Raw genomic sequence first — 26,779 nt, 5'->3', positions numbered from 1 at the left:
AGCATGGGACGTTTTGGGACCGTCCCAGTGCTGTCCCGCCAGCATATTCCAGCCCCCCCCCCCTTCACCCCCCCCCCCCCTTCCCCTCACCAGAGCATGTGAGCAGTTGAGCAGTTGAGCAGGCATAAATACTGCTCAATGCTGCAGTTGTGATTAAAGCAGTACTTGGCCAGGGACTGGGCCGGGGGGGGGGGGGGTGGGCTTTGGGTTTACTGTCTGCTGCTCTGTGTTGTGGAAATGCTCTGAATGACATCAGGTTCCGTCACCATGACGCAGGCCCTTTCGTGAGAAAGGTGGAAACTGAAAACAGGACCCCCTCCTTTTTTTAATTGGCTGTCAACAGACCACATGCCAAGGACAAGTTCCTCTCAGTTTGTTTACCGCTTTTTTCCACTGTTTTATTTTCCTTTGGTTTCTAATATTTTAGGTGACCTTGGAAAACAGGTCTTGACAGTTCTCACTGTCTGGGAACCTTATGGACTAACTCTAGGGACAGTTGATGCTTGTGGTGCAGAACTGGTCAACTTGTGTGAGAATTACTCACCTCCTCACCTCGAAAAGAAAAGAGCTTGTTTATACCTCCGCCAAGGAAGTTATGTAATGACGTCTGTCTGTCCGTCTATGACAGACACATCTGGAAAAGTAATCGCTGGATTGGCATGAAATTTGCTGTGCATAGTAATGTTCCCACAAGGAAGAAAACTATTGATTTTGGTGACCCCTTGACCTTTCCCTTTAGCGCCACCATCAGGCCGAACATATCTCAAAAAACTAACGAATGGATTGCTGGGATTTGCAGTGCACATTCATGTAAGGGGAGATAGCTAAGGAATAATTCGCTGAAAGTTCTTAACCGGTTGGGAGTTTCTGTGGTGAACGCAGACAGACACACACACACACCCACCTTCTTTACAGGTGGAGGCTGCTGGGAGTTTCTGTGATGGATTTTGAACCGGAAAGCCCGTCATTATTGATGACAGGGTCATTTGTAGTGTGTGTGGAATGCAGGGTCAGAGCCATTTCTGTCTAATTGATGGAAATGCGCAGCGAGGCGATCGATTTAGCTGCAAACACCGTTCTCCTTTATTTTTTTAAAAGATGAAGCCAAATTGAAGTTTCATTTTTCAAACGAGCGCTTTTGACAATGTTTTCCCCAGTTTTCCGACGGATGAAGATATTTCTACCAAATCTCATTTCATGCGTTTTGAGATCCTCGGCAAAAATGTGCTTTGGGGAAGGAAAAAAAAAAAAAAAAAAAGTAATAATAATAAAAAATCCAACTTCAAAGAGCAGTCAGAAGGTGAGTTTTTCTCCAGCTCCTCGGTCAGGATTGACGAGACGCCCGGCTCGGGGGGATTATCACTCAGGGCCGCGGGGGGAATATCACTCCGGGCCGCGGGGGGATTATCACTCCGGGCCGCGTGGGGATTATCACTCCGGGCCGCGGGGGGATTATCACTCAGGGCCGCGGGGGGAATATCACTCCGGGCCGCGGGGGGATTATCACTCAGGGCCGCGGGGGGAATATCACTCAGGGCGCGTGGGGATTATCACTCAGGGCCGCGGGGACCAGCTCCAGCTCTGACGGCCCGGCTCCACCCACTCAGCCCCTCTGTCCGGCGTCTCAGACGGGGGGTAGACTGTTTCAACTGGTGCGTGAGGCTCTGGACTCTGTGATGAATTCCTGCCCGGGTCGCTATCGCTACCGAAACGAGGGGTCTGGCGCGGAGCTGGAGCGGCGCGTGGGCATTTCTGAACGCAACGTCGGGCGGGGTTGGGTGGGTGGGGGGGGTGGGGTTAGTGCTGAGCTGCCTTCCAGCCCTGTGTGCGGCACGGAAAAGAAGACCCAGCCCCCCACCCCCCACCCCCCCACACACACACTGCAGAGGACCTCCGAAACCGACACGTGCCGGTGATGCTTATACAGGGGGGAGAGTTGCGTCTGCGTTTCGGCTTCACGTGTGAGCGGCTGAGCGGTGAGCAGCTGCATCGCTGGGCCGTGTCCGTTACTCCTGGGGGGAGTGGTGGGGGGGGGGGGCGGTTAAGGAGGGCAGGAACAGGAGGTGCTGCTCTCAGCGAAAACGCATCGATATAAGGCAAGGGCAGCGGTCCCTGTGGAACAGCGCCTGTGCGATTCATTAGAGAGAGAGAGAGATAGAGAGAGAGAGGATCCCTGCTGTGTGTGATGTGTGTAAGACACTCACGTGTCTCTTCTTCTCTCCCTCTCTCTCGTTCTCTCTCTCTCTCTCTTTCTCTCTTCCCCTCTGTCTCCATCTCTCCTTTTCTCCTCAGCTCCTCAATGCGATTCAGCTGTTTGGTGCGAACCTGGATGATTACCTCCACCTGCTGCTGCCCCCCATAGTGAAGCTGTTTGATGCTCCGGACGTGCCTCTGCAGGCCCGCAAGTCAGTAAAGAATGCACACACACACACACACTCACACACTCACACACACACACACACACACACGTACACACACACACACACTCACACACACACGTACACACACACACACACTCACACACACACACACACACTCACACACTCACACACACACACACACACACACACACACACTCACACACACACACACACACTCACACACTCACACACACACACACACACACACACACACACACACACACACACACACTCACACACTCACACACACACACACACACACACACACGCACACACACTCACACACACACACACACACACTCACTCACACAGGCACACGCTTACCTGCACGCACACATTTACATGCTCACATGCACACATTTACATGCTCACATGCACACACACACGTGTATGCGCTCACAGGCTCACATGTACTGTATGCACACGGTTACCAGCGCTCACACGCACATGCTTGCACACACACACACACACACTTACACACACACACACACACAGGTATACACACATGGTCCTGTAGCGCAAGACCCTGACAACCATGCTACCTTCCATCTGTATTTGTTCACTCATTTGAAGTTGCTTCGTATGCTTCACAGTGCTCCCTGCTGCCCCCCTGTGGACATGTTTACAGCATGCAGGGGTTTGAATAATAACAACTGTGGACTGAGTTGTCTTTGCGCGCCAAATATACTTTAGTCAGAGTGTTTGTTATTTTTTAATGTGAGTACAGTGTGTACTGTACCTCTGCTCAATTTAAATAACTGAACCAAACTCCAGTTTGAGAGTGGGGTTGTTTTGAAAGTGACAGGCCACAGCCGTAATCTCAGCACAAGAGCTCCGTTTGTCCTCATGTGACTCAACAGGTTCAGAAAATTGACCAGGGTCATAAAAATGTTTGCACATATTTTGTGGGGTTGGCCCTTCCAGAATGACTGCGTTCATTCCACACAAGTCATTCCACAGACGCGTCCATCGCTACGCCAACCAGCGCGGAGGAGCATGTGGTGCCAGGGACAGGCCTGAGATTGTTCTGCCGCTTCTCAATAGGCAGCGCTGGCAGGCCGTCCGGCGTTGGGGGAGGGGTGGCGTGCGCGGGTTCGAGAGGGCCGGTCCAGGGTGACTCCAGTCTCGGGTTTTGCAGGGGAGGATCAGAGCGATGGGTTTCCTAACGAGGGGACCAGGCCTCTCGGCTTCGCCAGAGCCGATTGGTCACGCCAGCCCCCCTGGCAAAAACACCGTGCTGAAGGCACTTCCTGTAGAAGCGTTACGTAATTTCCATGCGTGGGGCTCCACCTTAAAAAAAAACAAATAAAAAATCGTAAAAAGGGAAAATGGGAAAAATGGGCTTTTGAAACGGGACGGTAATGAGGTGGCGGGCTGGCGGGACGGCCCGTTCCCGTCCTCACACCCCTGCTGGACGGCGGCCATTTTCCCTGTCGCACCCCAGGAGGCGCTCACACCTGCTTTAATGCGAAAATATCCGCTAAGTGAAGAAGGGAAAGTTGCGCAAGCGTGGCCTGCCCCTCCCGTGCTCTGTGTACCATGAAGCTGAGTTTCTCTTTGTTTTCGTTCCCCCCCCCCCCACCCCCGCAGGGTTTCCTTGGAGACGCTGGACCGGCTGACGGAGTCTCTGGACTTCACAGACTACGCCTCGCGGATCATCCACCCGATCGTGCGCACGCTGGACGGGACCCCCGAGCTGCGCACCACCTCCATGGACACCCTGTCCTCTCTGGTCTTCCAGCTGGGGAAGAAGGTAACCCCGCCCACCCTGGTGACTCCTCCCACACACCCTGGTGACTCCTCCCACCCTGGTGACTCCACCCACACACCCTGGTGACTCTCCCACCCAGAGACCCCTACCCACCCTGGTGACTCCTCCCACCCAGGGACCCAACCTACCCTGGTGACTCCTCCCACCCAGGGACCCAACCTACCCTGGTGACTCCTCCCACCCAGAGACCCCCCACAACCAGTGACTCCTCCCACCAACCAGCATGACCCCTCCCACCCTGGTAGCCCCTCCCTCCCCAGTGACACCTCCCACCCCAGGATCCCCTACCAGCCTGGTCACCCGCCCCCCCCCCCAATTTGGTCACTGGTCCATTTGGTCACCCAGTAAGCTCTCCTAACCTAGTGAGATCCCCCACCTTGGTGACTCCTCTCACCCCAGTAACCCCTCCCACCACGGGGTCGTTCTCCAGCATGGAGCCAGGGTGGCAGGACCAGTTTGCCCGTTTTAAGCGTGGCAGGAACACAGAGCCTGCTCGCGTCTCCTCCCCAAAATGAGGAGCTGGTGATGAGGTCATCTCACAGTGAAGCTTCCTGCTCTCTGCTGGCCTCCTGCTTCACACCTGCCCGTATAATGATGTCATAAAAAAGCACCAGTCGGGTGATGAGGCAGGTGAATCAGGCCACTCCCCAAACCCAGCAGGCTGTGGAGCTGATTAGCCCAGGCCGGGCTCTGATTGGCTGGGCTGCTCATTTGTACAGGCAGATATGCTTCGGTGCCTGTGTGCTTTTACAGCTCAGCTCTACCACATGAAAGCAGTTTCTGGCAGTCCTTGTAAAAGTGTCTCACACACACGCACGCAGGAACACGTAGGAACACGCAGATGTGCGTAAAACAGCTGGAAATCAATGGAGGCTGTAAAAGTGGTGCTTTTAATGCCTGTTTCTCAGTACCAGATCTCCATCCCCATGGTGTATAAGTGGTGCTTTTCTGCGTGTGTTTCTCAGTACCAGATCTCCATCCCCATGGTGTATAAGTGGTGCTTTTCTGCATGTGTTTCTCAGTACCAGATCTTCATCCCCATGGTGAACAAAGTGATGCTGAAGCACAGGGTGAACCACCAGCGCTACGACGTCCTCATCTGTCGCATCGTCAAGGTCAGCCAGTCCGCCGTCCCTCCCCCGAACCCCCCCCCCCGCCCGCCCCGCCCAAAGTCAGTCTTCATTCTCTTTACAAAGTCTTTGCGCTCTGTCACACTTGTACATGAGGGTGGATCATTTCAGAGGGAGTTAAAAAACTGAAAAACCCGATTTGGGCCAGTTTAGAAAACTGAGAAAACTGAAAAAATGATTGTCCCGCCTTTAAATGGATGGCGGGGCGGAGCCAGCAGCTCATGAAGCACGAACACGTGGGCCAAACCGGCAGCGCTCCTCAGGGTGAGCGGGCCGCTCGGGTTCGATGACGGCCCCGCTCTGCAGCTCGTTTGCGGGGCCGGTGCCGCCCGTTCGGCCTGTCCCGGGCCCAGATGAGGATCCTGCCCTCACACGCCCACCATTCGGCCTGTCCCGGGCCCAGATGAGGATCCTGCCCTCACACGCCCACCATTCGGCCTGTCCCGGGCCCAGATGAGGATCCAGCCCTCACACGCCCACCGTTCGGCCTGTCCCGGGCCCAGATGAGGACCCAGCCCTCACACGCCCACCATTCGGCCTGTCCCGGGCCCAGATGAGGATCCAGCCCACACGCCCACGTGCATCAGATTCAACAGAACAATAAATAAATGGAGAAAAAAAGAGTGAGGTCACCAGATGGGACCCAGATAAAACGGGTTGGGGGTGACGTCGGTTGTAACAATCGGCCCCGTTGTGTGCAGGTGCGAGATTCCACTTCCTGCCGTCGAGCCGGGCACTTCCTGTGCTGACACGCGCCCTCCTTTCATGAGGAGACCGTCAGGCCCTCGGTCTGCCACACACACACAGTACTTCCTGTTGACTTTAAGTCGCCGGAGTGCAGCCCTATCTGTGTTTACAGGAAGTCCCTCACAGAGGCCGGCACACCCACCCATCTCCATGGCGAATTTAACACAAAAGAACCAAAACACATTTGTTTTGCCTTTGTAACTGAAAGGCCATTGATGAAGGACAGTGTGTGTGTTTTTCCATCTGTGTGTGTGTGTTTGGAGGCTGTGCATCCAGTTGACCCTGAATATGTTTGACTGTGTGTCACTGTGATGTTATGTAGGGTATGTGTGGGTATGTGATTGTGTATGTGTGACTGTGTGTGGATGTGCATGGCTGTGTGTGTGTCTGTGTGCGACTGCGTGTGTGTGCATGTCTGTATGTGATACTGTGCGTGTGTGTGTGTGTGTGTGTGACTGTGTGTGTGTATGTCTGTATGTGGTACTGTGTGTGGTACTGTGTGTGTGTGTGTGTGTGTGTGTGTATGTGATACTGTGTGTGTGTGTGTGTGACTGTGTGTGTGTGTATGTGATACTGTGTGTGTGTGTGTGTGTGTGTGTGTGTGACTGTGTGTGTGTGTGTGTGTGTGATACTGTGTGTGTGTGTGACTGTGTGTGTGTGTATGTGTGACTGTGTGTGTGTGTGTGTGTGATACTGTGTGTGTATGTGATACTGTGTGTGTGTGATACTGTGTGTGTGTATGTGTGTGTGTATGTGTGTGTGACTGTGTGTGTGACTGTGTGTGTGTGTGTGACTGTGTGTGTGTGTGTGTGTGTGACTGTGTGTGTGTGTGTGTGTGTGTGTGTGTGTGTGTGTGACTGTGTGTGTGTGTGTGTGTGTGTGTGTGTGTGTGTGTGTGTGTGTATGTGGGGTGTCTCACTGCTGTGGTGCGTCTCTCTCTCAGGGGTACACACTGGCAGAGGAGGAGGAGGACCCCCTGATCTTCCAGCACCGGCACCTGCGCGGTAACCAGGGCGACGCGCTGGTCAGCGGGCCGGTGGAGTCCGGGCCCATGAAGAAGCTGCACGTCAGCACCTCGGCACTGCAGAAGGTCTGACCCCACCCCCCGTCCCCCCCTAACCCCCAAACCCCCCGTCCCCCCCCTTGTCCCCACTCCCCCCCCCACCGCACGTCAGCTCAGTAAAAGCCCCCGTTCCCCAGTGCGGGCCGTCGGACGGACCGTTGGCTGAGATAAAAGCAGGACCGCGGAGCCTCACGCCCTGAAGAGGACGGCAGCTCAGCCGTAACCGTGGCAACCGTAAAACACAAAAAAAAAACAATAGAAATACCCAGTGATAGGAACAGAGAGCAGACCATTCGACTTCCGTAGGCCTGTCTTTTACCTGCAGTCTGAGGGGCACAGATCTGCTCGGCCGTTTTGTGTGTGTGTGTGTGTGTGTGTGTGTGCGTGTGTGTGTGTGTGCCTGCCTGTATGTAACTGTGTGTGTGCATGAGAGTGTGTGTGTGTGTTTGTGTGCGGGTACGTGCCTAAGTGTAAGTATGCCTGCGTGAGTGCGTGAGAGAGCGAGTGATGGTTAGACTTGCAGGCCAGAGTTACCCAGCTCTGCGCAGCTCTGCTTCAGAGCAACAGATTTTGCCCACATAGTAATGCAGTGATGCTTAAAGCTGCGAGCCCCTGCTCCAGTCAGGGCTTGTCTCTGGAGGTGATTGCCAGTGTCCCTCGTTGTTTTGCATTTCTTGCGCAGGTGTCTTTATCTGGGTCCCCGGCACGCATTGTTTAAAGGGCCACAGGGCATCATCAGGGGCTAAGCCCTCGTCTGAGGGCCGGTGACCCGGGGCCCCCCGGGGCCCCGCCCTCTGCACCACCTGCGGCCCTCGTCCCTGTCATCACCGCGGCCCGCCGTGTGTTTTCGGGCTTAGCGTGAGGGCCAGCGTGGGAGGGCGTGGTTTCCCCCAGGAGATCTGCCCTGGTTGTGATGCGGCTTTGAGCTCACAAAAGCCTGAGCTCTGAGCCCTGAGAGGATCACCTGTGGGGATGTGGTGTGTGTAGGGTAAACAAACCCGCCCTCACAACCCCCCCCCAACCCCAAAAAAACAAACCAAAAAAACAAGGGCAGCCTTTATGTTCACCAATTCACATTCTGCTACGCTGTACAGAACTACCCAATAAAACGGTCTTGAAATTGAAATGTTGCAGGTGAAGAAAGTTACTGAATTGAACAAAAATTATCTAATCAGTATGGCTTTTGTAATATTTAAAAGTTTAATTCTTAAAAGTGAATTAAAACAAGCAGCATTCCCCTATGTATGCAGCTACTGGCATGAGGAAATGGTCCCTTAATGTAAAGCAAAGTTAAGTGAAGATTAATGGAGATTAGTACAGTGCGTGTAAATGGGTCGGGATTGAGTAGATCATATATGTTTATCCATAAGCATGTACATTAGAGGTGCTAATGTGCTCCATGTGTAGTTTTCATGACCTTTGAAAAAGCGATTAAATCTGTTTAAACGCTGTTTGGTATTTTTGGACGGATCTTACGCTCGGAAAAAGCCGCCTGTTTGCAAAGCGTCCTGCACGCGCTGTCCGGCGTGTGAACTCAGGAATGCTAAATAATTAGCCGCTGGTTTTTATTTGCTCTGGCGGGGAAGTGTGGGGAAACGCTGGCGAGGCGGCGGAGCTGGAAACGTGTGGAGGTCTTGAGGTGGGTGTGAGGGACGCGCGTGTTTCAGGTGGGGAGTTTATTGGCGGTTGTGTGTTGCGTCTGGCTGGGCCTTGTTAGTGTTAGTGTTAAAGCCTGGGAGGACCCAGAGCCTCCGAAATGTGTTTGAGTGGCGGGGCCCGTCTGTGGGGAACACTGTGTGCCCGGGCACGCTGCCCCGCCTGTTTAGGAGGGCACTCAGAGGGCCCGAAAGGGGTCTGCACTCTGAGTACTGTCTACCCTCCCCTGCCCCTTCCCACTGTACCTCTGCTTTCTCCACCTCCTCCTCCTACACCTCCTCCTCCCCCCCCGCCTCCTCCTCCTCCTCCTCCTCCTCCCCCCTCGCCTCCTCCTCCTTCGCCTCCTCCTCCTCCTCCCCCCTCGCCTCCTCCTCCTCCTCCTCCCTCGCCTCTGCCTCCTCCTCCTCCTCCTCCTCCCCCCTCGCCTCCTCCTCCTCCTCCTCCTCCCTCGCCTCCTGTTCCTCCTTCCTTTGTTGTGGTCACGGTCCTGCCCGTACGGTTCCTGGTTGTGTGGTCTCCTCTCCCGGGAGGGTGCGGTCGCTCCAGACGGGCTGTGTGAGGCTGTGCGGCTCCTCTGAGCCTTAATGGCCCTGGCGCATGGAGAGCTTCCAGGTGCCCCTGTACCGTAGGACCAGAGTTCCCTCCTCCTCCTTCACTCCTCCGCTCCTGCTCTCCTCTGTTTATCGCCTCCGCTCCTCAGACCGGGGGGCGGGGAGGGCGGTGGGGGGGAGGCCTCGCGTGACCGCTCCTGTTTTTTCGGCCCTCAGGCCTGGGGGGCGGCCAGGAAGGTGTCGAAGGACGACTGGCTGGAGTGGCTGCGGCGCCTGAGCGTGGTGCTGCTGAAGGAGTCCTCTTCCCCCGCCCTGCGCTCCTGCTGGTCCCTCGCCCAGACCTACATCCCATTGGCCAGGTAAGCCCGCCCGTCAAAAACCCCTCGGCCCCGCCCCCCTCCCCCCGCTCCGCTCCCCCCAGCCCCGCTCCGCTCCACACCGCCGCGGTGCGTCAGCCGGAAGGATCCGGTAACCCGTCCTGGCAGGTCCTTCACAGTCCTGGAGGCGCTGTGAACCGGGGCCGCTTTATCGCTACGGTTCTTGATTTTTAACGACAGCATCTCTGAACGGAACGGTTGCCGGGGTAACACAAGCTTATTTGTCAAAACGTTTTTTATTGACCCGGGGGAAAGGGGAAGGGAGGATGTGAGCCGCCAGACCCGTTTGAAGCTCGTGTCTGAGCGCGATCGCAGAAACGCGCTGGGTCTGGCCTGCTAGGAGCCCGCTCAAAATTACATCCACATGTTTATTAGCGGCCTGACTGGAAGGGGCTTTACCCAGAATGCCCTGGGTGCAGGGTCCGTTCTCTGATCATAGACGCCTAGATCACCAGCAGGTGGTCCAGGAATTCGGCCACACTAGTTCCCGTTCCCATGACTTGGGTCCTGTCCCCAAGCGGTTCTGCAGAGCTGCTGGATCGGTGTGTGTATTGCAGCGTGAGCTACGCTAAAGATAATTGGCTCGTATAATGGCGGGCATAACTGTGCGTTTTGGCGACTCTTTGAACTCAGAGTGGCGGAGTCGTTCAGGGGCGGTTGTTTTTTTCGGTCTCCCTGTGGATTCTGGGCCGGCAGACATTCCCTCACCGTTCAGAGCGGTGGGCTCTCACACACCCTCTCCCACCTGAGCCCCACGTGGCCCCCGGCACATATGACTCCAATCCCCCCCCCCCCCCCCCCCACTCACCTGCACACCCGTGCGCTGAGCAGACCGCCGTGGGGTCAGAATGGCAGTTGATTTAGGGTTCAGGGTAATCTCACGCACCATCAATTTCAGTAACTGGGCTTTGAAAGCTCCAGTTGTTTTTTTTTTGTGGTTTTAATTTGAGTGGGTGAGCTGGGTGACCACATACACCCCTCTCCCCCCTCCCACCACGCCCCCCTCCCACGCTGGTGCGTTTCAGGGACCTGTTCAACGCGGCCTTCCTGTCGTGCTGGTCGGAGCTGAGCGAGGATCAGCAGGACGAGCTGATCCACAGCATCGAGCTGGCGCTCACCTCGCAGGACATCGCCGAGGTCACCCAGACGCTGCTCAACCTGGCCGAGTTCATGGAGCACAGCGACAAGGTGGCCGAGCTCAGCCTCTCTCTCTGTCTGTCTGTCTCTGTTTCTCTCTGTCTGTCTCTGTCTGTCTCTCTATCTCTCTTTCTCTCTGTCTCTATCTCTCTCTCTCTCTCTCTCTCTCTCTGTCTCTGTCTCTCTCTCTCTCTCTCTGTCTGTCTCTCTATCTCTCTTTCTCTCTGTCTCTGTCTCTCTCTCTCCCTGACTGTCTGTCTCTCTATCTCTCTTTGTCTTTGTCACTCTGTCTGTTATTCTCTCTGTCTTTCTCTCTCTCAACCTTTCACCCTGTCTTAACCTCTCTCTCTGTCTCTCTCTTAATCTCTCTCTTTCAACCTTCTCCCGCACACACCCCTCCTTTTGTCACACCTACTCGCACGCATGCACACACACGTACGCACGCTCACACACACGTGCTCACACACAAATGCACACACACACTGCATTTCGCACGCAGTGACAGGGAGCAGTGCTCCTGCGACCGTTTTCCTGATGCCTTTTCATGCTGCGTCTGCGGTAGCAGCTGCAGCTCTGTGTAGAGCTGTGAGCCTCTCAGCAGATCCCAGTGTGATCTTAATAGCAGCCGACTTCCCTGCGTTAGTGCTCAGAAAAACAAACAGAGCAGCAGGATGTGTGTGTTTCACAGTGACCTGCAGGGAAGGTGCTACCTCTAGCCGCAGGTGCCTCCTGCCTGCTTTAAAGCCTCCTTGAGTTCACACACACACACACACACACACACACACACACCCCAGCCCCGGTGTGGCTCCCTCTGTGCTGTAATAATTGCAGCATGGGGCTGCTCCCTAAGCACCCGGGCCTTTCTGAAGTTCCTGTAACGACTTGAGGAGCTTTGGAGAGCAGCTCTGCGTCTCTCTCCTCCTGAGTCTCTCTGAAACCGTATCCCACTGCTGTGAGAGATATCCAACACCCGTCCCTCCGCTCAGGCTGCAGTATCACTTAAGCAGGCCTGCGAAAGAGCTTAACGGCGCAGAGGAACGGGTCGATTTTTTAAAATATCAATCCGCCGCCGCCAAGAAAATAAATAAAAATAAAACGGCGAATGATGGATGCGCCGGGATGAGTAATGACTGGCCCGCTGACGGCGACGCGTTTCGTCTTCGAGGGCGCGGCCACGCCTCTCGCTAACCCGCGGCTGTCACTCAAACCCCCCCGACCGCAAATCCTTTTTGGCGGCGTTTCGCAGGGGAAATTGCACGAGGCCGCTTTTTGATTTGTGCGTACCCAGCATTCCTCTGGCGCGGAGGGGGTACGGCGCGCTCCTCGTCAAGCACGGGCCGGTCCCGCGGAGACTGACGTTTTAATAACACACACGCACGCACGCACGCACACACACACGCACACGCACACGCACACGCACACGCACACGCACACGCACACGCACACACACACACACACACACACACACACACCGCACACACACACACACACCGCACACACACACACACACACACACACACAGACACACACACACACACACACACACACACCGCACACACACACACACACCGCACACACACACGCACACACACACACACACACACACACACACACACCGCACACACACACACGCACACACACGCACACACACACACACACACACACACACACCCTGTGAGCCGCGGAGCGTCAGGGAGGAAACAAGGAGCTTTTGTTTGTGTGCGGAGGACAGCTTCAAAGCGCTCGGGCGCCTTCCAGGAAAAGCAGCGGCGGGGTCGCGGCCGCCCGCGTGCGTGGAGCTAACGAGCTAGGCGGCTAATTGTGCTGTCGTGGAAAAACTGTGTGGAGCTGAAGAAAAATAAAAGTTTATTATTCCCCCCCCCATCCACCCCTCCCCCCCTCCCCCGACCCCCAGGGCCCGCTTCCTCTGCGGGACGACAACGGCATCGTGTTGCTAGGGGAACGGGCGGCGAAGTGCCGCGCCTACGCCAAGGCGCTGCACTACAAGGAGCTGGAGTTCCAGAAGGGCCCGTCGCCCCTGATCCTGGAGGCGCTCATCAGGTAAGGGTGGGGGCTGGGAGGGGGGTGGAGGCTGGGAGGGGGCTGGGAGGGGGCGGGGCAGGGGCTTGTGGGTTGCATTTGGGGGAGGAGTTCAAACGTGGTGGAGCGTCCGCCTCTCTGTCTGTTTCCTGAACTGAGCCAGACCACGATTAAAAATTAGTTGAGTAGTTAATTAAGAAAAAGCGACCCTCTTTCCAAAAAGATTGAACACCCCTGCTTTAGAACACTTTGGTACCTCTGAATTTGGTATCGCAGCGAGCGGGAATGTGTTTGGCGATGAGTGGGAACGTGTTTGGTGATGAGCGGGAATGTGTTTGGTGATGAGCGGGAACGCGTTCGGCGATGAGCGGGAACGCGTTCGGCGTGGGGCCGGCGAGCGCTCCGCTCTGAGTCACGCTCCTCGGCCGCCTCCCTCCCCGCTCCCCCCAGCCTGCCGGCTCCCTCCCCGCTCCCCCCAGCCTGCCAGCTCCCTCTCTGCTGCCGCGTTTACTGCGCGGGCGGGCGGGCCAGCAGATGCGTTCGCTGGACGCCGCCCCCGCGCCTCGGGTCTGCGTTTCCTGTCCTTCGCCGGAGCGTCTGCTCGGAACGCCGCTCGCGGTTTCGCTGTGACGAGCGCCGGACGTTTGGGAGCCGCCCAAACTGCGTTGGGTCACACGGCAGAGGTGTGGAAACTATCGGAAACTGGCTTACGTAGCTGCCGCGTGCGGGAATCTGAACACTTTCACATGCTGCCGATTAGGCTCTTACTCACAAGGTTACCGGCACTCGCGTAGTGTGCGTATGCGTACGTGTGTGTGTGTGTGTGTGTGTGTGTGTGTGTGTGTGTGTGTGTGTGAGTGTGCGTGTGAGTGTGCGTGCGTGCGTGCGTATGTGTGTGTGTGTGTGTGTGTGTGTGTGGGTGTGTGTGTGTATGCGTACGTGTGTGTGTGTGTGTGTGTGTGTGTGTGTGTGTGTGTGTGTATGCGTACGTGTGTGTGTGTGTGTGTGTGTGTGAGTGTGTGTGTGTGTGTGTGTGTGTGGGTGTGTGTGTGCATATGTATTTGACGCATCAGAACTGCTGCTCTGGAGCTCATGGTCTACAGGTCTCCACGAGCCCCTCATCTGATAACCGTACCAGTGAGGTCCAGCATAGCATAAAAAACACAGTTCATTTCACATGCTGGGAGACGGGATCCATTTATTTATTTATTTATTTTTAACATTTTTGCACCATCGCCCTTCCCAGTCTGTCCAGATGGTATTGAGGTAAGGTCAGGAGTGTGTGGTTCACACTGCAGCGGTGGGTCTGTTTATGACACTCACCTGCACAGGTGATGGATTCTCATCCTGTTCCTCCGTGCTGTAGTTCCCAGCCCATGGCCTGGGTCTCTAATCCCTAATGTCTCTGCAAATGGAAAATGGCCTCCAGTGTGATCAGCGTTCCCGGGGCCTGGAACAGATAATTGTTTTGTTTCTCTTTCTTTTTAAATTATTCTTCTTTTTGATTTACCCCCCTCCCCACTCCCCCACCACAGGGACATACGCTGTAGAAACCTCGTTCAGTGACATCACTATGTACGATACAGACCTGTCCTGTGCTCAGAGCTTTGAGAAAGACTCGGGCGTTAAATGGAGGCCCCAGGTCTTGCAAAGTCAGTTCTCCCTGGGTGTGTTCTCTAATGAGGAACAGTGTGTGCCTCTTCCTTCACTTTTGTTGGGAGAGCTGTTCACCTGAAGACAAGTCGAATTGATGCCAAGTGTGCCCGAAGCCAAGCTCCGCCCTCCTTACAGGGCTGACGCCTGTTTTCTGACGTTGACCTCAGGGTCTGCCGCCATTAATGCAGCATTTATGCGTTAAGTGGCCATTTCTACCGCGTCGAATGACTTTAATGACTTCTCACAGCCTGTAATCACCGGCATTGTACGCAATCAGGTACGATGAGACCTGTCAGAAAAAAACCTCAAAAGCGTGAATTAAAAATAATGGGAAGCTAGGTGTTACTCACGTATTCAGTGAGCCTCTCTGTGTCTGAAGTACTACCGTAGAAAAGAGTGGTCTCCACAGGTAGGGAGCGGCCATTTTCTTTCTGTGCTTTTCAGTTTTTAGGTGAATTCATATGAACCCACCGCCTTACAATATGAGCTCGATGTTCGTGGCTTAGACAAGGAAAACCCGGCTTCCATCTAGAGCTTTTCAAAGAGCCCCCCCTCATCTTTCTTAAGCCGCGCGAAACCACCATTTCTTTCTGTTTTTTTTTTGTTTTCTTTTTTTACCGCGTAAGATCGGCTACATGAGCACCATGAGGTAATCGGACAGCGTTTTTTTTGGCACAGGCTCCTGTCTACCCCCCGACGTCCTCTCTTTATATTTCTCCATCCTTATATTTTATGGCGGTATAAAGTGATATATTTTCCAGGCTTTTTGATTTTGGTTGCTCGCCCCCTTTCATCCGCAGTGAGTCTGGACTCCCCCCCCCCCCCCCCCCCCCCCCCCCCCCCCCCCCATACACCCACCACCCCAGCCCGGGCCTGTTTTTAATTTCTCCGTCCCCTTAAATGGAAGCCAGTCGGCCCATCTGGTTCTCCCCTCCGCGGGGCTTCCTTTTAAAAGCCCCCGCTCTGGAGAGTGAGGCACAGGCGGCTGGCTTGGGCCTGCCGTAATTGGGGGGGGGGGGGGCGGGGGTGTGATTTTCAAACTGCCGCAAGTATGATCAGAATCTCACCTATTAAGAGCGCATGACTATACATATATTGTCCTGCCAAAATTTTTTGTGTTTGTTTTCCTCCACCTTTGTTGCCAGAACTTTTTTTGGTTTTTCAGTTGCTGTCTGTGGTCGGGAGTTTAGGCTTTTGGCGAGGGCAATTTTGGTGAAATTTTGGGAAATTTGAGAAGTGTGAAAAGCACGATTTTGTGAGGTATAGGAAAAGAAGCCTTTGAGGAACTGTGTACAGTTATTCAGTTATACAAGTCTAGCTTTGTTTAAAGACATGCAGCTATATGTTGTGGTAGACTTAATCCAACACCACTTGAATATAGGGCATTGAATCTGAGGCATTACTAGTGTATGTGCATTAAGAATAATATGATTAATCCAATGGGAATTAATTAGTGACAATTTAATGACAATTAAATGTCATATCCGATTTAGACTGTATGTGAAACAGTAGATTTGACATTATATAGCACCCTTTCTGAATTTCTGTTCTGTATTTATGACCTGGTAGTCTTGTCAAGGTGCCACTTCAGTAAAATGACTGGACTGTTTTTCTTGGAATACAGTATGAAATATTGGCTTGTTTTTTGGGCTTTTGGTAGCCATCTTGGATTTTATTGTTTTTTCACGGTCCATTGAAACAACGTCTTGGAAAATAAAGGTTGATTCAGCGCTGAAAAGTTTTTTTTAGGAGGGTGCCATATTTTACACACAGTGGTTCCTTACTTGACCAGATGTTCCAGATGTTAAACTAGCGTATGAGAAGCGGTAAATAGTTTTTTTTGTTTTTGAAAAGTGGCAGAAGCTGTGGGTGCGTGCGATTGTGTTTTATTGACGCTGGAACCTCATGATGTGAAGACTGGGGTGAATGTGAATGTGAGGCCCTCACCAGTAGAGCGTCCTGTGTGGAGGGCGCTGGATTTGACACGGAGTTGTTCGTGAGTGGGGCGGGTCGGTGAGGAGCCCAAAACGTGCGCTCGCCCGGTCCGGGCCGTCCCGCCATTGTTCCCCGCGCGCTGGCACTGGAGCGGGACGGTGCTGATGACGGGAGCAGACCGCGTGGTTTGGCCACCGCGTGTTGAATTTGGACCGGGCGACGCCTGCAGACAGAGAGGGTCGATTGCAGAGATTACCGAACGGCTTATAAATTTAAATCCTCCGCTCTTTCCCCGCTGCAGAAATAACACCACCACAGGACACCAGAATACCAGGGACTTTTTATCATTTGATGAAAGATTGCAGAAATTGTTGGGCCTGCAGCAACAGGAAAGAATTCTCACCCAGTGTCGTTAAACCACAATTTAAGCTTCCCTGTGCCCATTGTCTGTAATTCTTTTTTTATGGAGTAATTCTTTTTTTCTTTTTTTTTTGCAGTAGTTTTATTAGGACTTTTAATGGTTGGATTTTTTCGGTGCTCAGCACGTGTGAAAGGGAGAACCCCGTCGTTGTGTCATAGCAGGTTGTGAAATGCTTCGTTTACCGTCTGAAGCTCGCTCAGCACGTCCTGCTTCTGTGGTTTTACTCCTGTCCGTCAAACGCCGAGGGTCCCGCCCCTTCCTGGCTCAGATGCTTCCCTAAAATACCGGCCTGGTCGGCAGCGCTGGGAAATGAGAATGCGCTCCGGTATGTTGGGGGGAGGGGGGGTGGTGGGGGGTATGGGGCAGGGGGCAGGTTTTTTTTTTTTTTTTTTTTTTTTACCCAGAAGTCTGGTGTGGGCGCGCCGGTCTGGCCGGCGGGGGCCCTGGGGCGGGGCCAGCCCTTTGAAGTGCGAGCGTGTTTTCGTTTCTCCCGCCGCTGTGACTCCTCGGGGGAGAGATGGATGTTTCTGGGGCGAGAGCGCCCAGGTGGTTCCCCTTAGCTCCGGCGGTAGCGGGCGGGCTGTACCGATGGCGTGTGACGGTGGCTCGTGCAGCGCTAGCGCTAGCGCTAGCCCGCGCGTCGTTTCGCTCGCTCGTGCGGGTTCCCTCGCTGTGAGGTGAAGCCGCACCTGGCCGGCTGAACCCGGAGAGAGAGAGAGAGAGAGAGAGAGAGAGAGCATCATGCAGTGCAGCCGGCACACGTTTATTCTTTCAGTCTTTCTTTCTTCTCTTCGTTCTCTACTTTCCTTCCTCTTTCAGCCGTTACAGGCTACAGTGTTCATCTTGAGCGTTGGATCCTAAACTTTTTAATATCAGAAATTTATCAAAAACTTAGAAATTTGGTTCCTTTCCCAGGCCCGTCTAATACGCATGCTAGCGTAGCTTAATGGACGACAGACCCATTCCATTACATTACATTACATTTATTTAGCAGACGCTTTTTATCCAAAGCGACGTACAAAGGGTGGGGGGAGGGGGTAGGGGGAGGGGGTGTGGGGGCGGGTGAGAGGCGTACTAAGCGACATTCCAGGACCCAACTCATACACTCACGACTCATAGTTTAGGAAGCACTGATCCTGAGAACAGAGTGTGTGTGTGTGTGTGTGTGTGTGTGTGGCTAAGATCCATCAGTGATACTGAGAGATGTGGAGCGTGAGGCCCAGGTTCTCCATTCTGTTTCCACGGTAGGGTGATACCGAGGACCTTGAAGAACGAATAGAGACAACCACAGTTTAAGAGAATAAACCCGTTCTGTTTATTCAGTTAAACAGTTTAGGATCACATACCAGCTTATGACACATGCCAAAGGGAAAAGCCGGAGGGAGCGGGGCGGGGCCGGGGGGGGGGGGGAGGGGGGGAATGGGGGCTTACTGAGGGGCGCTCAGGCCCCCCCCGGCGGCTCCATCTGCCCCGGTGTGTGTCCTCATTGTTGTGCTAATGGGGCAGATCTGAGGCCTGCGGGCCCCCTGTGGACCGGCGTGAGGTGACCTCCGACCTCTGTGACATGCAGTCGCTCTAAAGCCCCCCCCCCCCCTCTCTGTGTGTGTGAAAGCTTCGCCCCAGAACGCGGATTCCCTTGTTCCGCCTGACAGGTACCCAAAGCCCCTCTCTCTCTCTCTCTCTCCCTCTCTCTCTCTCTCTCTCTCTCTCTCTCTCTGCGCGTTTGTGAGGGGCGGAGTCTGGTCCGGGTCCCCCGGCGGTGGGACTAATGCCAGACACCTGCTGCCCCGCCCCTGAGCCCCCGCTCGCTCTTTTGTGTGGGCCCAGTCAAGCCAAGCCCAGATTACCGCTTTATTTTGCTTTGGGATTTTCTGTTCTCTAGTGTCCAGTGCCTCCACATGCCCCCCACTCTAAGCACCCCTCTCACCCCCCCACCACCCTAAGAACCCTCTCACCCCACCCACCCCCCCACACTAAGCACCCTCTCCCCCTGCCCCCCCCCACCCTAAGCCTCCCTCCAACCCACCCCCCCACCCTACACACCCCTTAACCCCCCCCCACCATAAGCGTCACTCTCACACACCGCCACCAACCCCCCACCCCCCACCCCCCACCCTAAACACTGCTACAATCAGGCCCATGTGCAGACTCAGAGAAGATGTGCTCTTCAGCTTCATCAGCACTACCAGACTGTTAAGAATAGCACACGCTTCTTACCCCGCTGCATTGTCAGTCTCCCTCCCGCACCTGCTGTGGCACTTAACCTCGGTGTCCTGGGCTCAGCCCGTCTATTAACCGCCCCCACCGGCTCTCCCCCGCCACCCGCCGTCGGCTCTCTGATTGGTTAAGGCTTCCTGCGGGCGCTTGTGTAAGCCTCTGGGGGATGAGGCAGTCTGCTGAATGCTGATGTAATGAGCTGTAAAAGGGGGCGTGTTTAGCTGTGCTCTAATGCACCCCTAAGCCTTGTGATTGTGCCGCCTCGGGCCTACAGGTGCGGCGCGAGGCTCTGCCAATCAAACGGGCAGAAATAACCGGGCCCCGCCCGCCCGAAGCCTTACAGGCCACTGAGGCTGTGCGGTCTGTCACTCACCCAACACGGCCCGTTTCCACGGCTGCAGCCCTGCCTTTTCTCATGTGGGTTTTTTCACGCTTTCTGACGCGATCCCACCCAAAGGCCGTTAGCCTGACTGTGCGTGCCGTGAGGCGGCTTTCATCTCTGAGGGCGCTCCTTTTAAAACCGGGGGAAAAGAACCTCGCTCACTAATTTGGGCTGAATGTCACAGCCGCGTGGTTCATCTGGTTAGATTCGTCTGAAACGGGTAATTAAGAGGGTCGCATTAAGACTCTCCAGATTCTCGGTTGGTTCAGTCGCGTCCCTGATCAGCTTCTTATTTAGGAAGCTCAGACCTCTCGGCGTTAGTCGTTCGCTGTGTGCGGTCACGCCGGGGCGAACTGTCAGGTATTTCTTCTAATTAAGTCTCTGATTGGGCTTCGTAATTCGCGGATCTGAGAAGGCCCGGCGAATCGGCCATGAAGGCGCAGGAAGTTCCTCTTACCCACAAGCCCCTGGGAGGCCGCGGTGGTGTTCCGGGGGCTGCGGTCGGACCCCCTCGCCCTGGCGTGACTGCGCTGATGACCCGGTCGGGAGCTCGTCGGCAGCCGGGCGGCAGACGGTCAGGGACCGCTCAGGGACCGCTCGCCTCGGTCCGGTCGCTCATTATCACCCTCGGAATTTGTCACGTTCCCGGTGTCTCCTGACGTTCACCCTCAGAATGGTCTCAGGACGTCTGGGCATTCCTTTGAGACCCCTCTCATGTGGGTGAGGACTGGGAATGCTCGCTCTGACCGGTGAGGAAGACGCTTCCTCTTTCCTTTTTGGTGGGGGTGTGGGGGGGTTTGATTGTGTCATTGTGCGCTCATTGCTGCTCACCTTCCTGTCCTCTCTCTCTTTTGAGATCTGACTCAGTTTTAAAGCTCCCAGTCTGGGGCTGCTTCTTTTCTCTCTTAGTTTTCTGCCGCCATGGGCGTACCTTTTCGTCCACTGGCCACAGTGGCTGGTGCATCCCAAAATTCACCGACCAATTTCGCTGTTCCACCAGACAACCAGTTCAGAATAGAATAGGACCCAGTGACAGGTGGCTGGTAGAGCAGGCAGATTGACCAGCCGCAGATAGAATGTACCTGCATTTGGCACAGAACTGCTTGAGCAGTCGGGACCTGGTGCAGACGCTCTTCAGGAATCCGGAACGTTCCGCAGCGCGGCTAGAAAAATGCGGAGAATGTCCCCGGCGGCAGATGGGCCGCCCTGCGCCCCTGTCCTCTCCCGCATCGTGGGACGCGAAGGCGTGGGAATTCAGCCGAGACGCGCTTCTCACGTCGCGCTTTCACCGCGGGCACGGGGGCGTGGGGGGCGTGGGGGCCGGGGGGGGGGGCGGGGTCGCGCGTGTGACCCGGGTGTGAGAGGTCGCGGGGCGATTGCGACGGGGCAGGCGTGCGGGAGCGAGGGTCACGCTCTCTCGGTGGCGGTAATTAGCGCTGCGTTCGCGGTGGGGCGTGTCAGAGCGCCCCCCCCCCCCAGTGCGGGACCGGCGTGCCTTTTAGGGCCATATTTTAAGAAAAAAAGGGGCTTTTCACGCTCACAGAGTACGGCTCGTTTGGGAAGGACATCGTTTCTTTAAAAATACAAAGTTTTATTTGAGACAGAATAATGCCATACAGACCTGTACACATTTTTTACAAATCGCAAAAGGACAAAATTAGACGGACAAAACAGTTTGCATTTTAGCGTGTTCACAATAAAATCTTAAATAAAAATTAAAAAATCCCACTCCTGACAGGTTGCAAAAAGAACCTTGTGGTTGTTCCCTTTTCAGTCATAAACAAAGCTATGGTCAGTTAGTAATGTTGAATTTGCGGCTTTGGATTATTACATCACGTTTACATTGTTACATCACACGCCACGCCCTTTCCGACAGCATTCTGTAGTTGTTGTTTATGTGGTACCTGATGAGTCCTGATTGGTTATTTCTCACCGGTTTCTGCAAGGCCTTTTTTGGTGTTCTGAGAGGCGTATACAAACATATTCCAAAAAGATAAATACTTAAATTCAACTACAATATACAAACAAACAATAGTACAGCAAAATTTTGATCATAAGAAATATTCCACACACAAAAAAAACAAAACCCCCCCCAAAAATAAACAAAGCTATGTACTAGAGTGTTCCCCGGATATGGAAAAGGCAGGTGCCATTTTTTTTTGGTTTGCTTGTGTTTTTTTGGTTGAGCCGGTTAGGGGTGGGGTTTGGGGTAATTGAGGTGGGGGTGGGGGGCGGGGCAGGTAGGGTGGTCCTCCCCAGTTTTTCCCCCAGAGTCTCTACGGTTGAAAGTTCTGTGGTCGGATCTTCATCTCCACCCGTTTGAGGGAGTAGTTGGGCCCGTGCCAGCCGTACCAGGTGATGCCGTCGGTGTTTCGGGTGTGCTCCCCGTAGCGGTAGAACACCCCGTTCAGGTTCGAGTCGGTGCAGCAGTTGTACCAGTAGCCTCCTGCAAAGAGGGGGAGAGAAACCGCCCAGATGGGCTGTGAGCTCAATACCACCTGGTGCTGACGCTGGCTTATCACTGAAGTGCTACTATCCTTTCCTAAAGGTGATGTGATGTGAATGTCATCCCAATTTATTGGCATCGTCGTTGTTGCTGTTGTTTTTCTGCTTATACGTTAAATGATCCAATTTTGTAGTGTCTGTCATCTATTGCAACTTCCTTGGCCAGGTGTCTCTTCAAAATTTTTAATCTCAAGGTTAAATGGGGTGTGAAATGCAGTGTCAGTGGGCCTCGATTAGATTATTTTGAATATCTTTTACTTTGTGAATAGTTTTATCTTGTTACTGCCTGTATGCCTGTATCTCCACATTGGCGATTGGCACGCTGAAGGTGGCCAGCGTTGCACTGTAATGGATTGTTTAACAGAGGCGCGAGCTCCATTTTGGCTCTTGTTTCCTCCGGTTTACCTTTGCGCAGCTGGGCGCAGTCGTCCACGCACTTGTCGTTGTCCTTGTTCTTGGTGCTGAAGTTGGTGTTGTTGTGGTAGCGCAGCGAGTCCTGGCCCGCGTTGCCGCTGTAGCCCGCGATGAACAGCTTGTAGCTGTTCAGCTCGTTGCTGAGGGTGAAGTACTTGTACTCCGCGTGGCGAACCTCGCCTTCCCAGTCCTACACACACACACACACACAAACTAGTTTTAAACAGAGCCGAACAGTCCCCTGCTGTGTGAGGAAACGGCCACAGAAGCAGAGCCTGACTGATTGCTGGTGAGGTCATGCGTGTGCCGCTGTTCCCTCTTCTGTGATGTCATGCCAGGGTAGCATGGTTACTGTCAGTGCCCCTGATGTGCTGGCCGGTAGACCCCTGTTTTTCCGACCGTGACAGCTCTGTACAGAGTCCAGAAGCTCGGTTTTTGGCACTGAAAACCATTCCACAATCCAGGGTTCAGCAGTGCACCCCTTTTCCCATTCGCTCTGGAAAACTGATGTGCGCTAACTGGAAAAATAATTTTGGAGCGCATCTACTAATCGGGATGCATCGGTTTTTTTTAAAAACTTGGGAGCACGTGTGCTCCTTGGCTAAAAACATTAGCGTATAGCCGGGCCCCCCTGGGTTGTGGTGGTGGTGGTGGGGAAGGGGGGGGGGGTGGTTTGTCTGGCGTCAGTCTGAGTGTTTGGAATCTCACATGGACTGATGCTCTGGCGCTGTTCGCATGCTTGCCCACCGCCCACCCCCCCACACTGCCCCCCTGTCCGCCGTCCCCCCTCGTACCTCCAGCTCGACGTGCAGCACGGTGGGCTGCCTGGTCAGGCGGAAGATGTTGTCGTTGCCGAGCCAGAAGTCGCCGCGCACGGCCCCGAAGCCCTTCTTGTACTGCTTCCAGTCGCGGTCGAAGGACGTCAGGCCCACCTTGCGCCGCTGGATCACCGTCCAGCCGCCGCCGTCGCTCTCCATGTCACAGAACACCTGGGGGGGGGGGGGGGGGGAGAGCGGCGGGGAGCGTGAGCGGGCGGGCGGGCGGGGGTGGGGGTGGGGGGGTGCGCCGGTGGGGGGGTGGGGGCCTCACCTCCAGCTCCGGTGTGCCCAGGAACCCGTCGGCTGGCAGCTTGTACTCTCCGGAGATCTTGTAGCTCCTGCTGTACAGCGACGCGCAGTCATAGATGGCATCTGGGAAAGAACGTTGTTATTAATAACCCTTTGAAGAGCTTTCTTTTTCAACATTCGTGTTCCAGAACTTCATTGCTTTCAGTTACCAAAAGTGATTGTCACACGAGCATTACAGTGTTCAGTTGAGAACATTCTCATCGCTTATTTGTGAACTTACATCTTAAAAAGCTTTTTTTTCCCCCACTCCTTTAGTCTAACTCATTAACTCTAGTAAATATAACAGAGACAGATGTCGTAAAATAAAAATACAGTAGTATACATAGTTTTTTTATTAACTGTGTACTTATGAGTAATTGGTAAGTACAGTCATGCAGGTGTTCAGTCCTCAGTAACGTTAATAGACGGAAGGCCGGAACTGTGCGAGACCTCAGACGGCGGACTAATGGGGCAGTAAAATCCCCCTGCGTCTGATTCGGGCACCGCTGGCGACGCGCTCGGCTGCCCGTCTGCGTTTCAGCCGGTTAAATTACCAGCCCTGCGAATCAGGGGAGAGCTTTGATGTGAGGAGCCATCGGCTTTGATAGAGCAGGTCTCCGTTACCCAACGCGTGCTAGCCGGGGGCGTTACGAGGTGCTAACGAAAGGCCTTTATTGTGACTACTGTTCAGCTGCCAAACGTTAGCCGCCGCCGCCGCCGCCGCGCACTGTAATCTTCGTCATTACCGAACGGGCTAGCAGCTGTCTGCGGTCTGCAGCCCCCCCCCCTGATCCGGCTAGCGCCGCCACGCTAATGACTGTTTTCGCACTCTAAAAATACGTTTACTGTACGCCGCGAATGAGAATGTGCGTGCGCTCGTCTGGGGGGATGTTTCGAATTTTTTTCTCACAAACTGCCCTCGCGGTATGATTATGTTCCCGTTCCAGCGCATGATGGTTTTTAAAAAGGCGGCTCGCTGCGTTCCAGTCTTGTAATTTTTTGAAAATGTATTTTCAGTTAAAGGCTAGCAGCTTGGCGCCGCTGGCTCCCGCCATCCTCACGCGGTCTGTTCTTTTTTTTTTCTTTTTTTTTTTCATTTCTCGCGCACTTCATGCATGCTGTTTAAATGAACTCCTGCCCCTGCTGAAGTTCTCCACGCGCTCTGCTGTTGTCGTTACCGACCCTGCAGTTAAGATGTCACTCTGAACGCTACCATCGTCGTCTGAGCAAATGGGTGGGGGGGGGAGCACTTTGCAGCCCCCCCCCAGTCTAAAATAACTGATATTTCCAGAGAAAAGCCAGTGGCAGCAGATTGCGATGCTGAAACAGCTGACCGGCAGCTGTTTGTCCCGGGTTTGGAGGAGGCCGTTTGTCAGAAGCGGGTTCGCTGAAAGACGGCCCATGTGGCAGAGAGAGCGGGGGGGGGTGGGGGTGTGGGGTGGGGGGGGGGGGGGTGCGGGAGTCTAAATCAAAGGCAGGACCAGCTGCCGCGGCTCCGGAGACGGCGGTATCCGCCGCTGGATCGCCGATCGGCCAGACGGGTCGGCTGCGGCCGCAGCTGCCGCGGGGGGGGTGGGGGGGGGGCGAGAGCGGGGTCACCGGGGGTCACGACCCCTGCCCGTGTCTCCCTCTGACCTCTGACACCGGCACTGCGACCCCTCGCTGTGGGTCCTAAACCCCCTCCAGCGTTTAGGCGAGAACAGCGCTGAGTGACCGCTGCTCCTCCTCTCAGCTGAACCAACACCGGTAACTTAACGCTCACATTTAACAACACCGGTAACTTAACGCTCACATTTAACCAACACCGGTAACTTAACGCTCACATTTAACAACACCGGTAACTTAACGCTCACATTTAACCAACACCGGTAACTTAACGCTCACATTTAACCAACACCGGTAACTTAACACTCACATTTAACAACACCGGTCAGGTGTGTTCAGCTTATTCTTAGCGTCTGACATAGCATATGAGTAGGCGGTTTTAAATTCTTTTATCCACCGCATCTTACCAATTCAGTATTTTAAAATCTTTTTTTTTTGTCTGAATTGAACCTTTAAGTATTAACCTAACCATCAAAAGCAAAGCACAAAAATATTAGCAGTTCTAGCCTTTTTGTACAGTATAATCACACCCTCAACTTTTTGTTGCTGTTTTTGCTGCATGCACCTGTGCGGGTGTGTGTTCCCAGACTCTCTTAGTTTACATCCCCTCCTGTTCAGATAAGAGCTCAGCCAAGGCCAGGAGCTCCGGGTCTGGTGTCTGCAGTCGGGACAGGGGGAGAGATGGGAAGCGGGAGGAGGAGGCGTGGGGGGGGGGGGGGAGGCGCCGGCGTCCCGGCCGCAGGGGGGCGAGCGCTCTTACCCGAGGAGGTCTGGGTGAGGGACTGGGAGGCCTGCAGCTGGATGATGTCCACGCGGTTGTTGATCTCGGAGTACTTGCTCTCGGCCTCGGTCACGCGGGCCTCCTGGACGCGGTTGCGGCCGTCCAGGTCCCGCATCTGGCGCGCGGCGGCGTCCTGCGCGCGCGCCAGCTCCTCCAGCAGGCTGCTCAGGTTGGCCACCTGCACCTTCAGCGCCCGCACGTCCTCGCAGCACTGGCCCTTGGCGCTGGCCTTCAGCGCCGCCGCCGGCCCCGGCGCCTTCTTCCGCGGGTCCCGCGGGCTCTGGGCCCCCGCCCAGCCCGGGGCCAGGAGCAGGAGCAGCACCGTGATCATCATCCCCGGGGCCAGCAGCCTCAAAAGCGTGCTCTTCGGCATGGCGTTGCGGAAGTGGAGGTGGTGGTGGTGGAGGAGGAGGAGGAGGACGAGGACGAACGCGCGGGACGACGGTCTTCTCGCTGGTGTTGTGGTGGTGGAGGAGGAGGGCGGGGCGGAGGCAGCTGGTGCTCCGCTGTGGAGAGGCTGTGCGGACGGAGGAGAAGAGTGGCGGTCGCAGGAGTGGAGTTCTGTAGAAGTTTGTTGCTGTGGGGTCTCTCTCTCTTTATCTCTTTCTCTCTTTCTCTCTTTCTCTTTCTCTCTCACTCACACAGCTGTGTGCTGAAGCTCTGCTCTCTCTCTCTCTCTGAACTGGAGACCTGTCCCGGTAGCATCTTAAATATCTTTACATTTGTGCCCTCCCCTTTAAGCTCACATGTGCCTGCCCCCACCCCCTGGCTTTTGGGGCCTGCCCCCTCCCTCCCCCACTCTCTTTCACTCCATCTCTCTCCCTCCCTCTCTCAGTCCCTCCCTCCCTTTCTCGCGCCGCTCCAC

General features: G+C 54.7%; 2 protein-coding genes across 3 annotated transcripts in view; one reads left to right on the top strand and one right to left on the bottom strand.

Annotated features, from left to right (window-relative positions):
* Window positions 1-26,779, top strand: part of mtor (mechanistic target of rapamycin kinase) — a 98,979-nt gene that overhangs the window by 10,259 nt on the left and 61,941 nt on the right. For both annotated transcript variants that reach the window (XM_035382202.1, XM_035382203.1), the window contains exons 7-13: window positions 2,293-2,405; window positions 4,011-4,173; window positions 5,214-5,306; window positions 7,012-7,158; window positions 9,555-9,697; window positions 10,741-10,903; window positions 12,768-12,913. In XM_035382202.1, the coding sequence (XP_035238093.1) occupies window positions 2,293-2,405; window positions 4,011-4,173; window positions 5,214-5,306; window positions 7,012-7,158; window positions 9,555-9,697; window positions 10,741-10,903; window positions 12,768-12,913 (968 nt within the window). The remainder of the gene's footprint in view (window positions 1-2,292; window positions 2,406-4,010; window positions 4,174-5,213; window positions 5,307-7,011; window positions 7,159-9,554; window positions 9,698-10,740; window positions 10,904-12,767; window positions 12,914-26,779) is intronic.
* angptl7 (angiopoietin-like 7) lies at window positions 21,730-26,574 on the bottom strand. The gene is made up of 5 exons (XM_035382205.1): window positions 25,894-26,574; window positions 23,512-23,612; window positions 23,217-23,411; window positions 22,414-22,612; window positions 21,730-21,949 (listed from the first exon to the last, which is right to left on the bottom strand). The coding sequence occupies exons 1-5, from the start codon at window positions 26,285-26,287 to the stop codon at window positions 21,780-21,782; spliced, it is 1,059 nt and encodes a 352-aa protein (XP_035238096.1). The 5' UTR covers window positions 26,288-26,574; the 3' UTR covers window positions 21,730-21,779.

Source organism: Anguilla anguilla, chromosome 11, assembly GCF_013347855.1.
Source record: "Anguilla anguilla isolate fAngAng1 chromosome 11, fAngAng1.pri, whole genome shotgun sequence".
Lineage (NCBI taxonomy): Eukaryota > Metazoa > Chordata > Actinopteri > Anguilliformes > Anguillidae > Anguilla > Anguilla anguilla.
The sequence above is the reverse complement of the archived record's forward strand: the minus strand, read 5'-3'. Positions and strand labels throughout refer to the sequence as shown.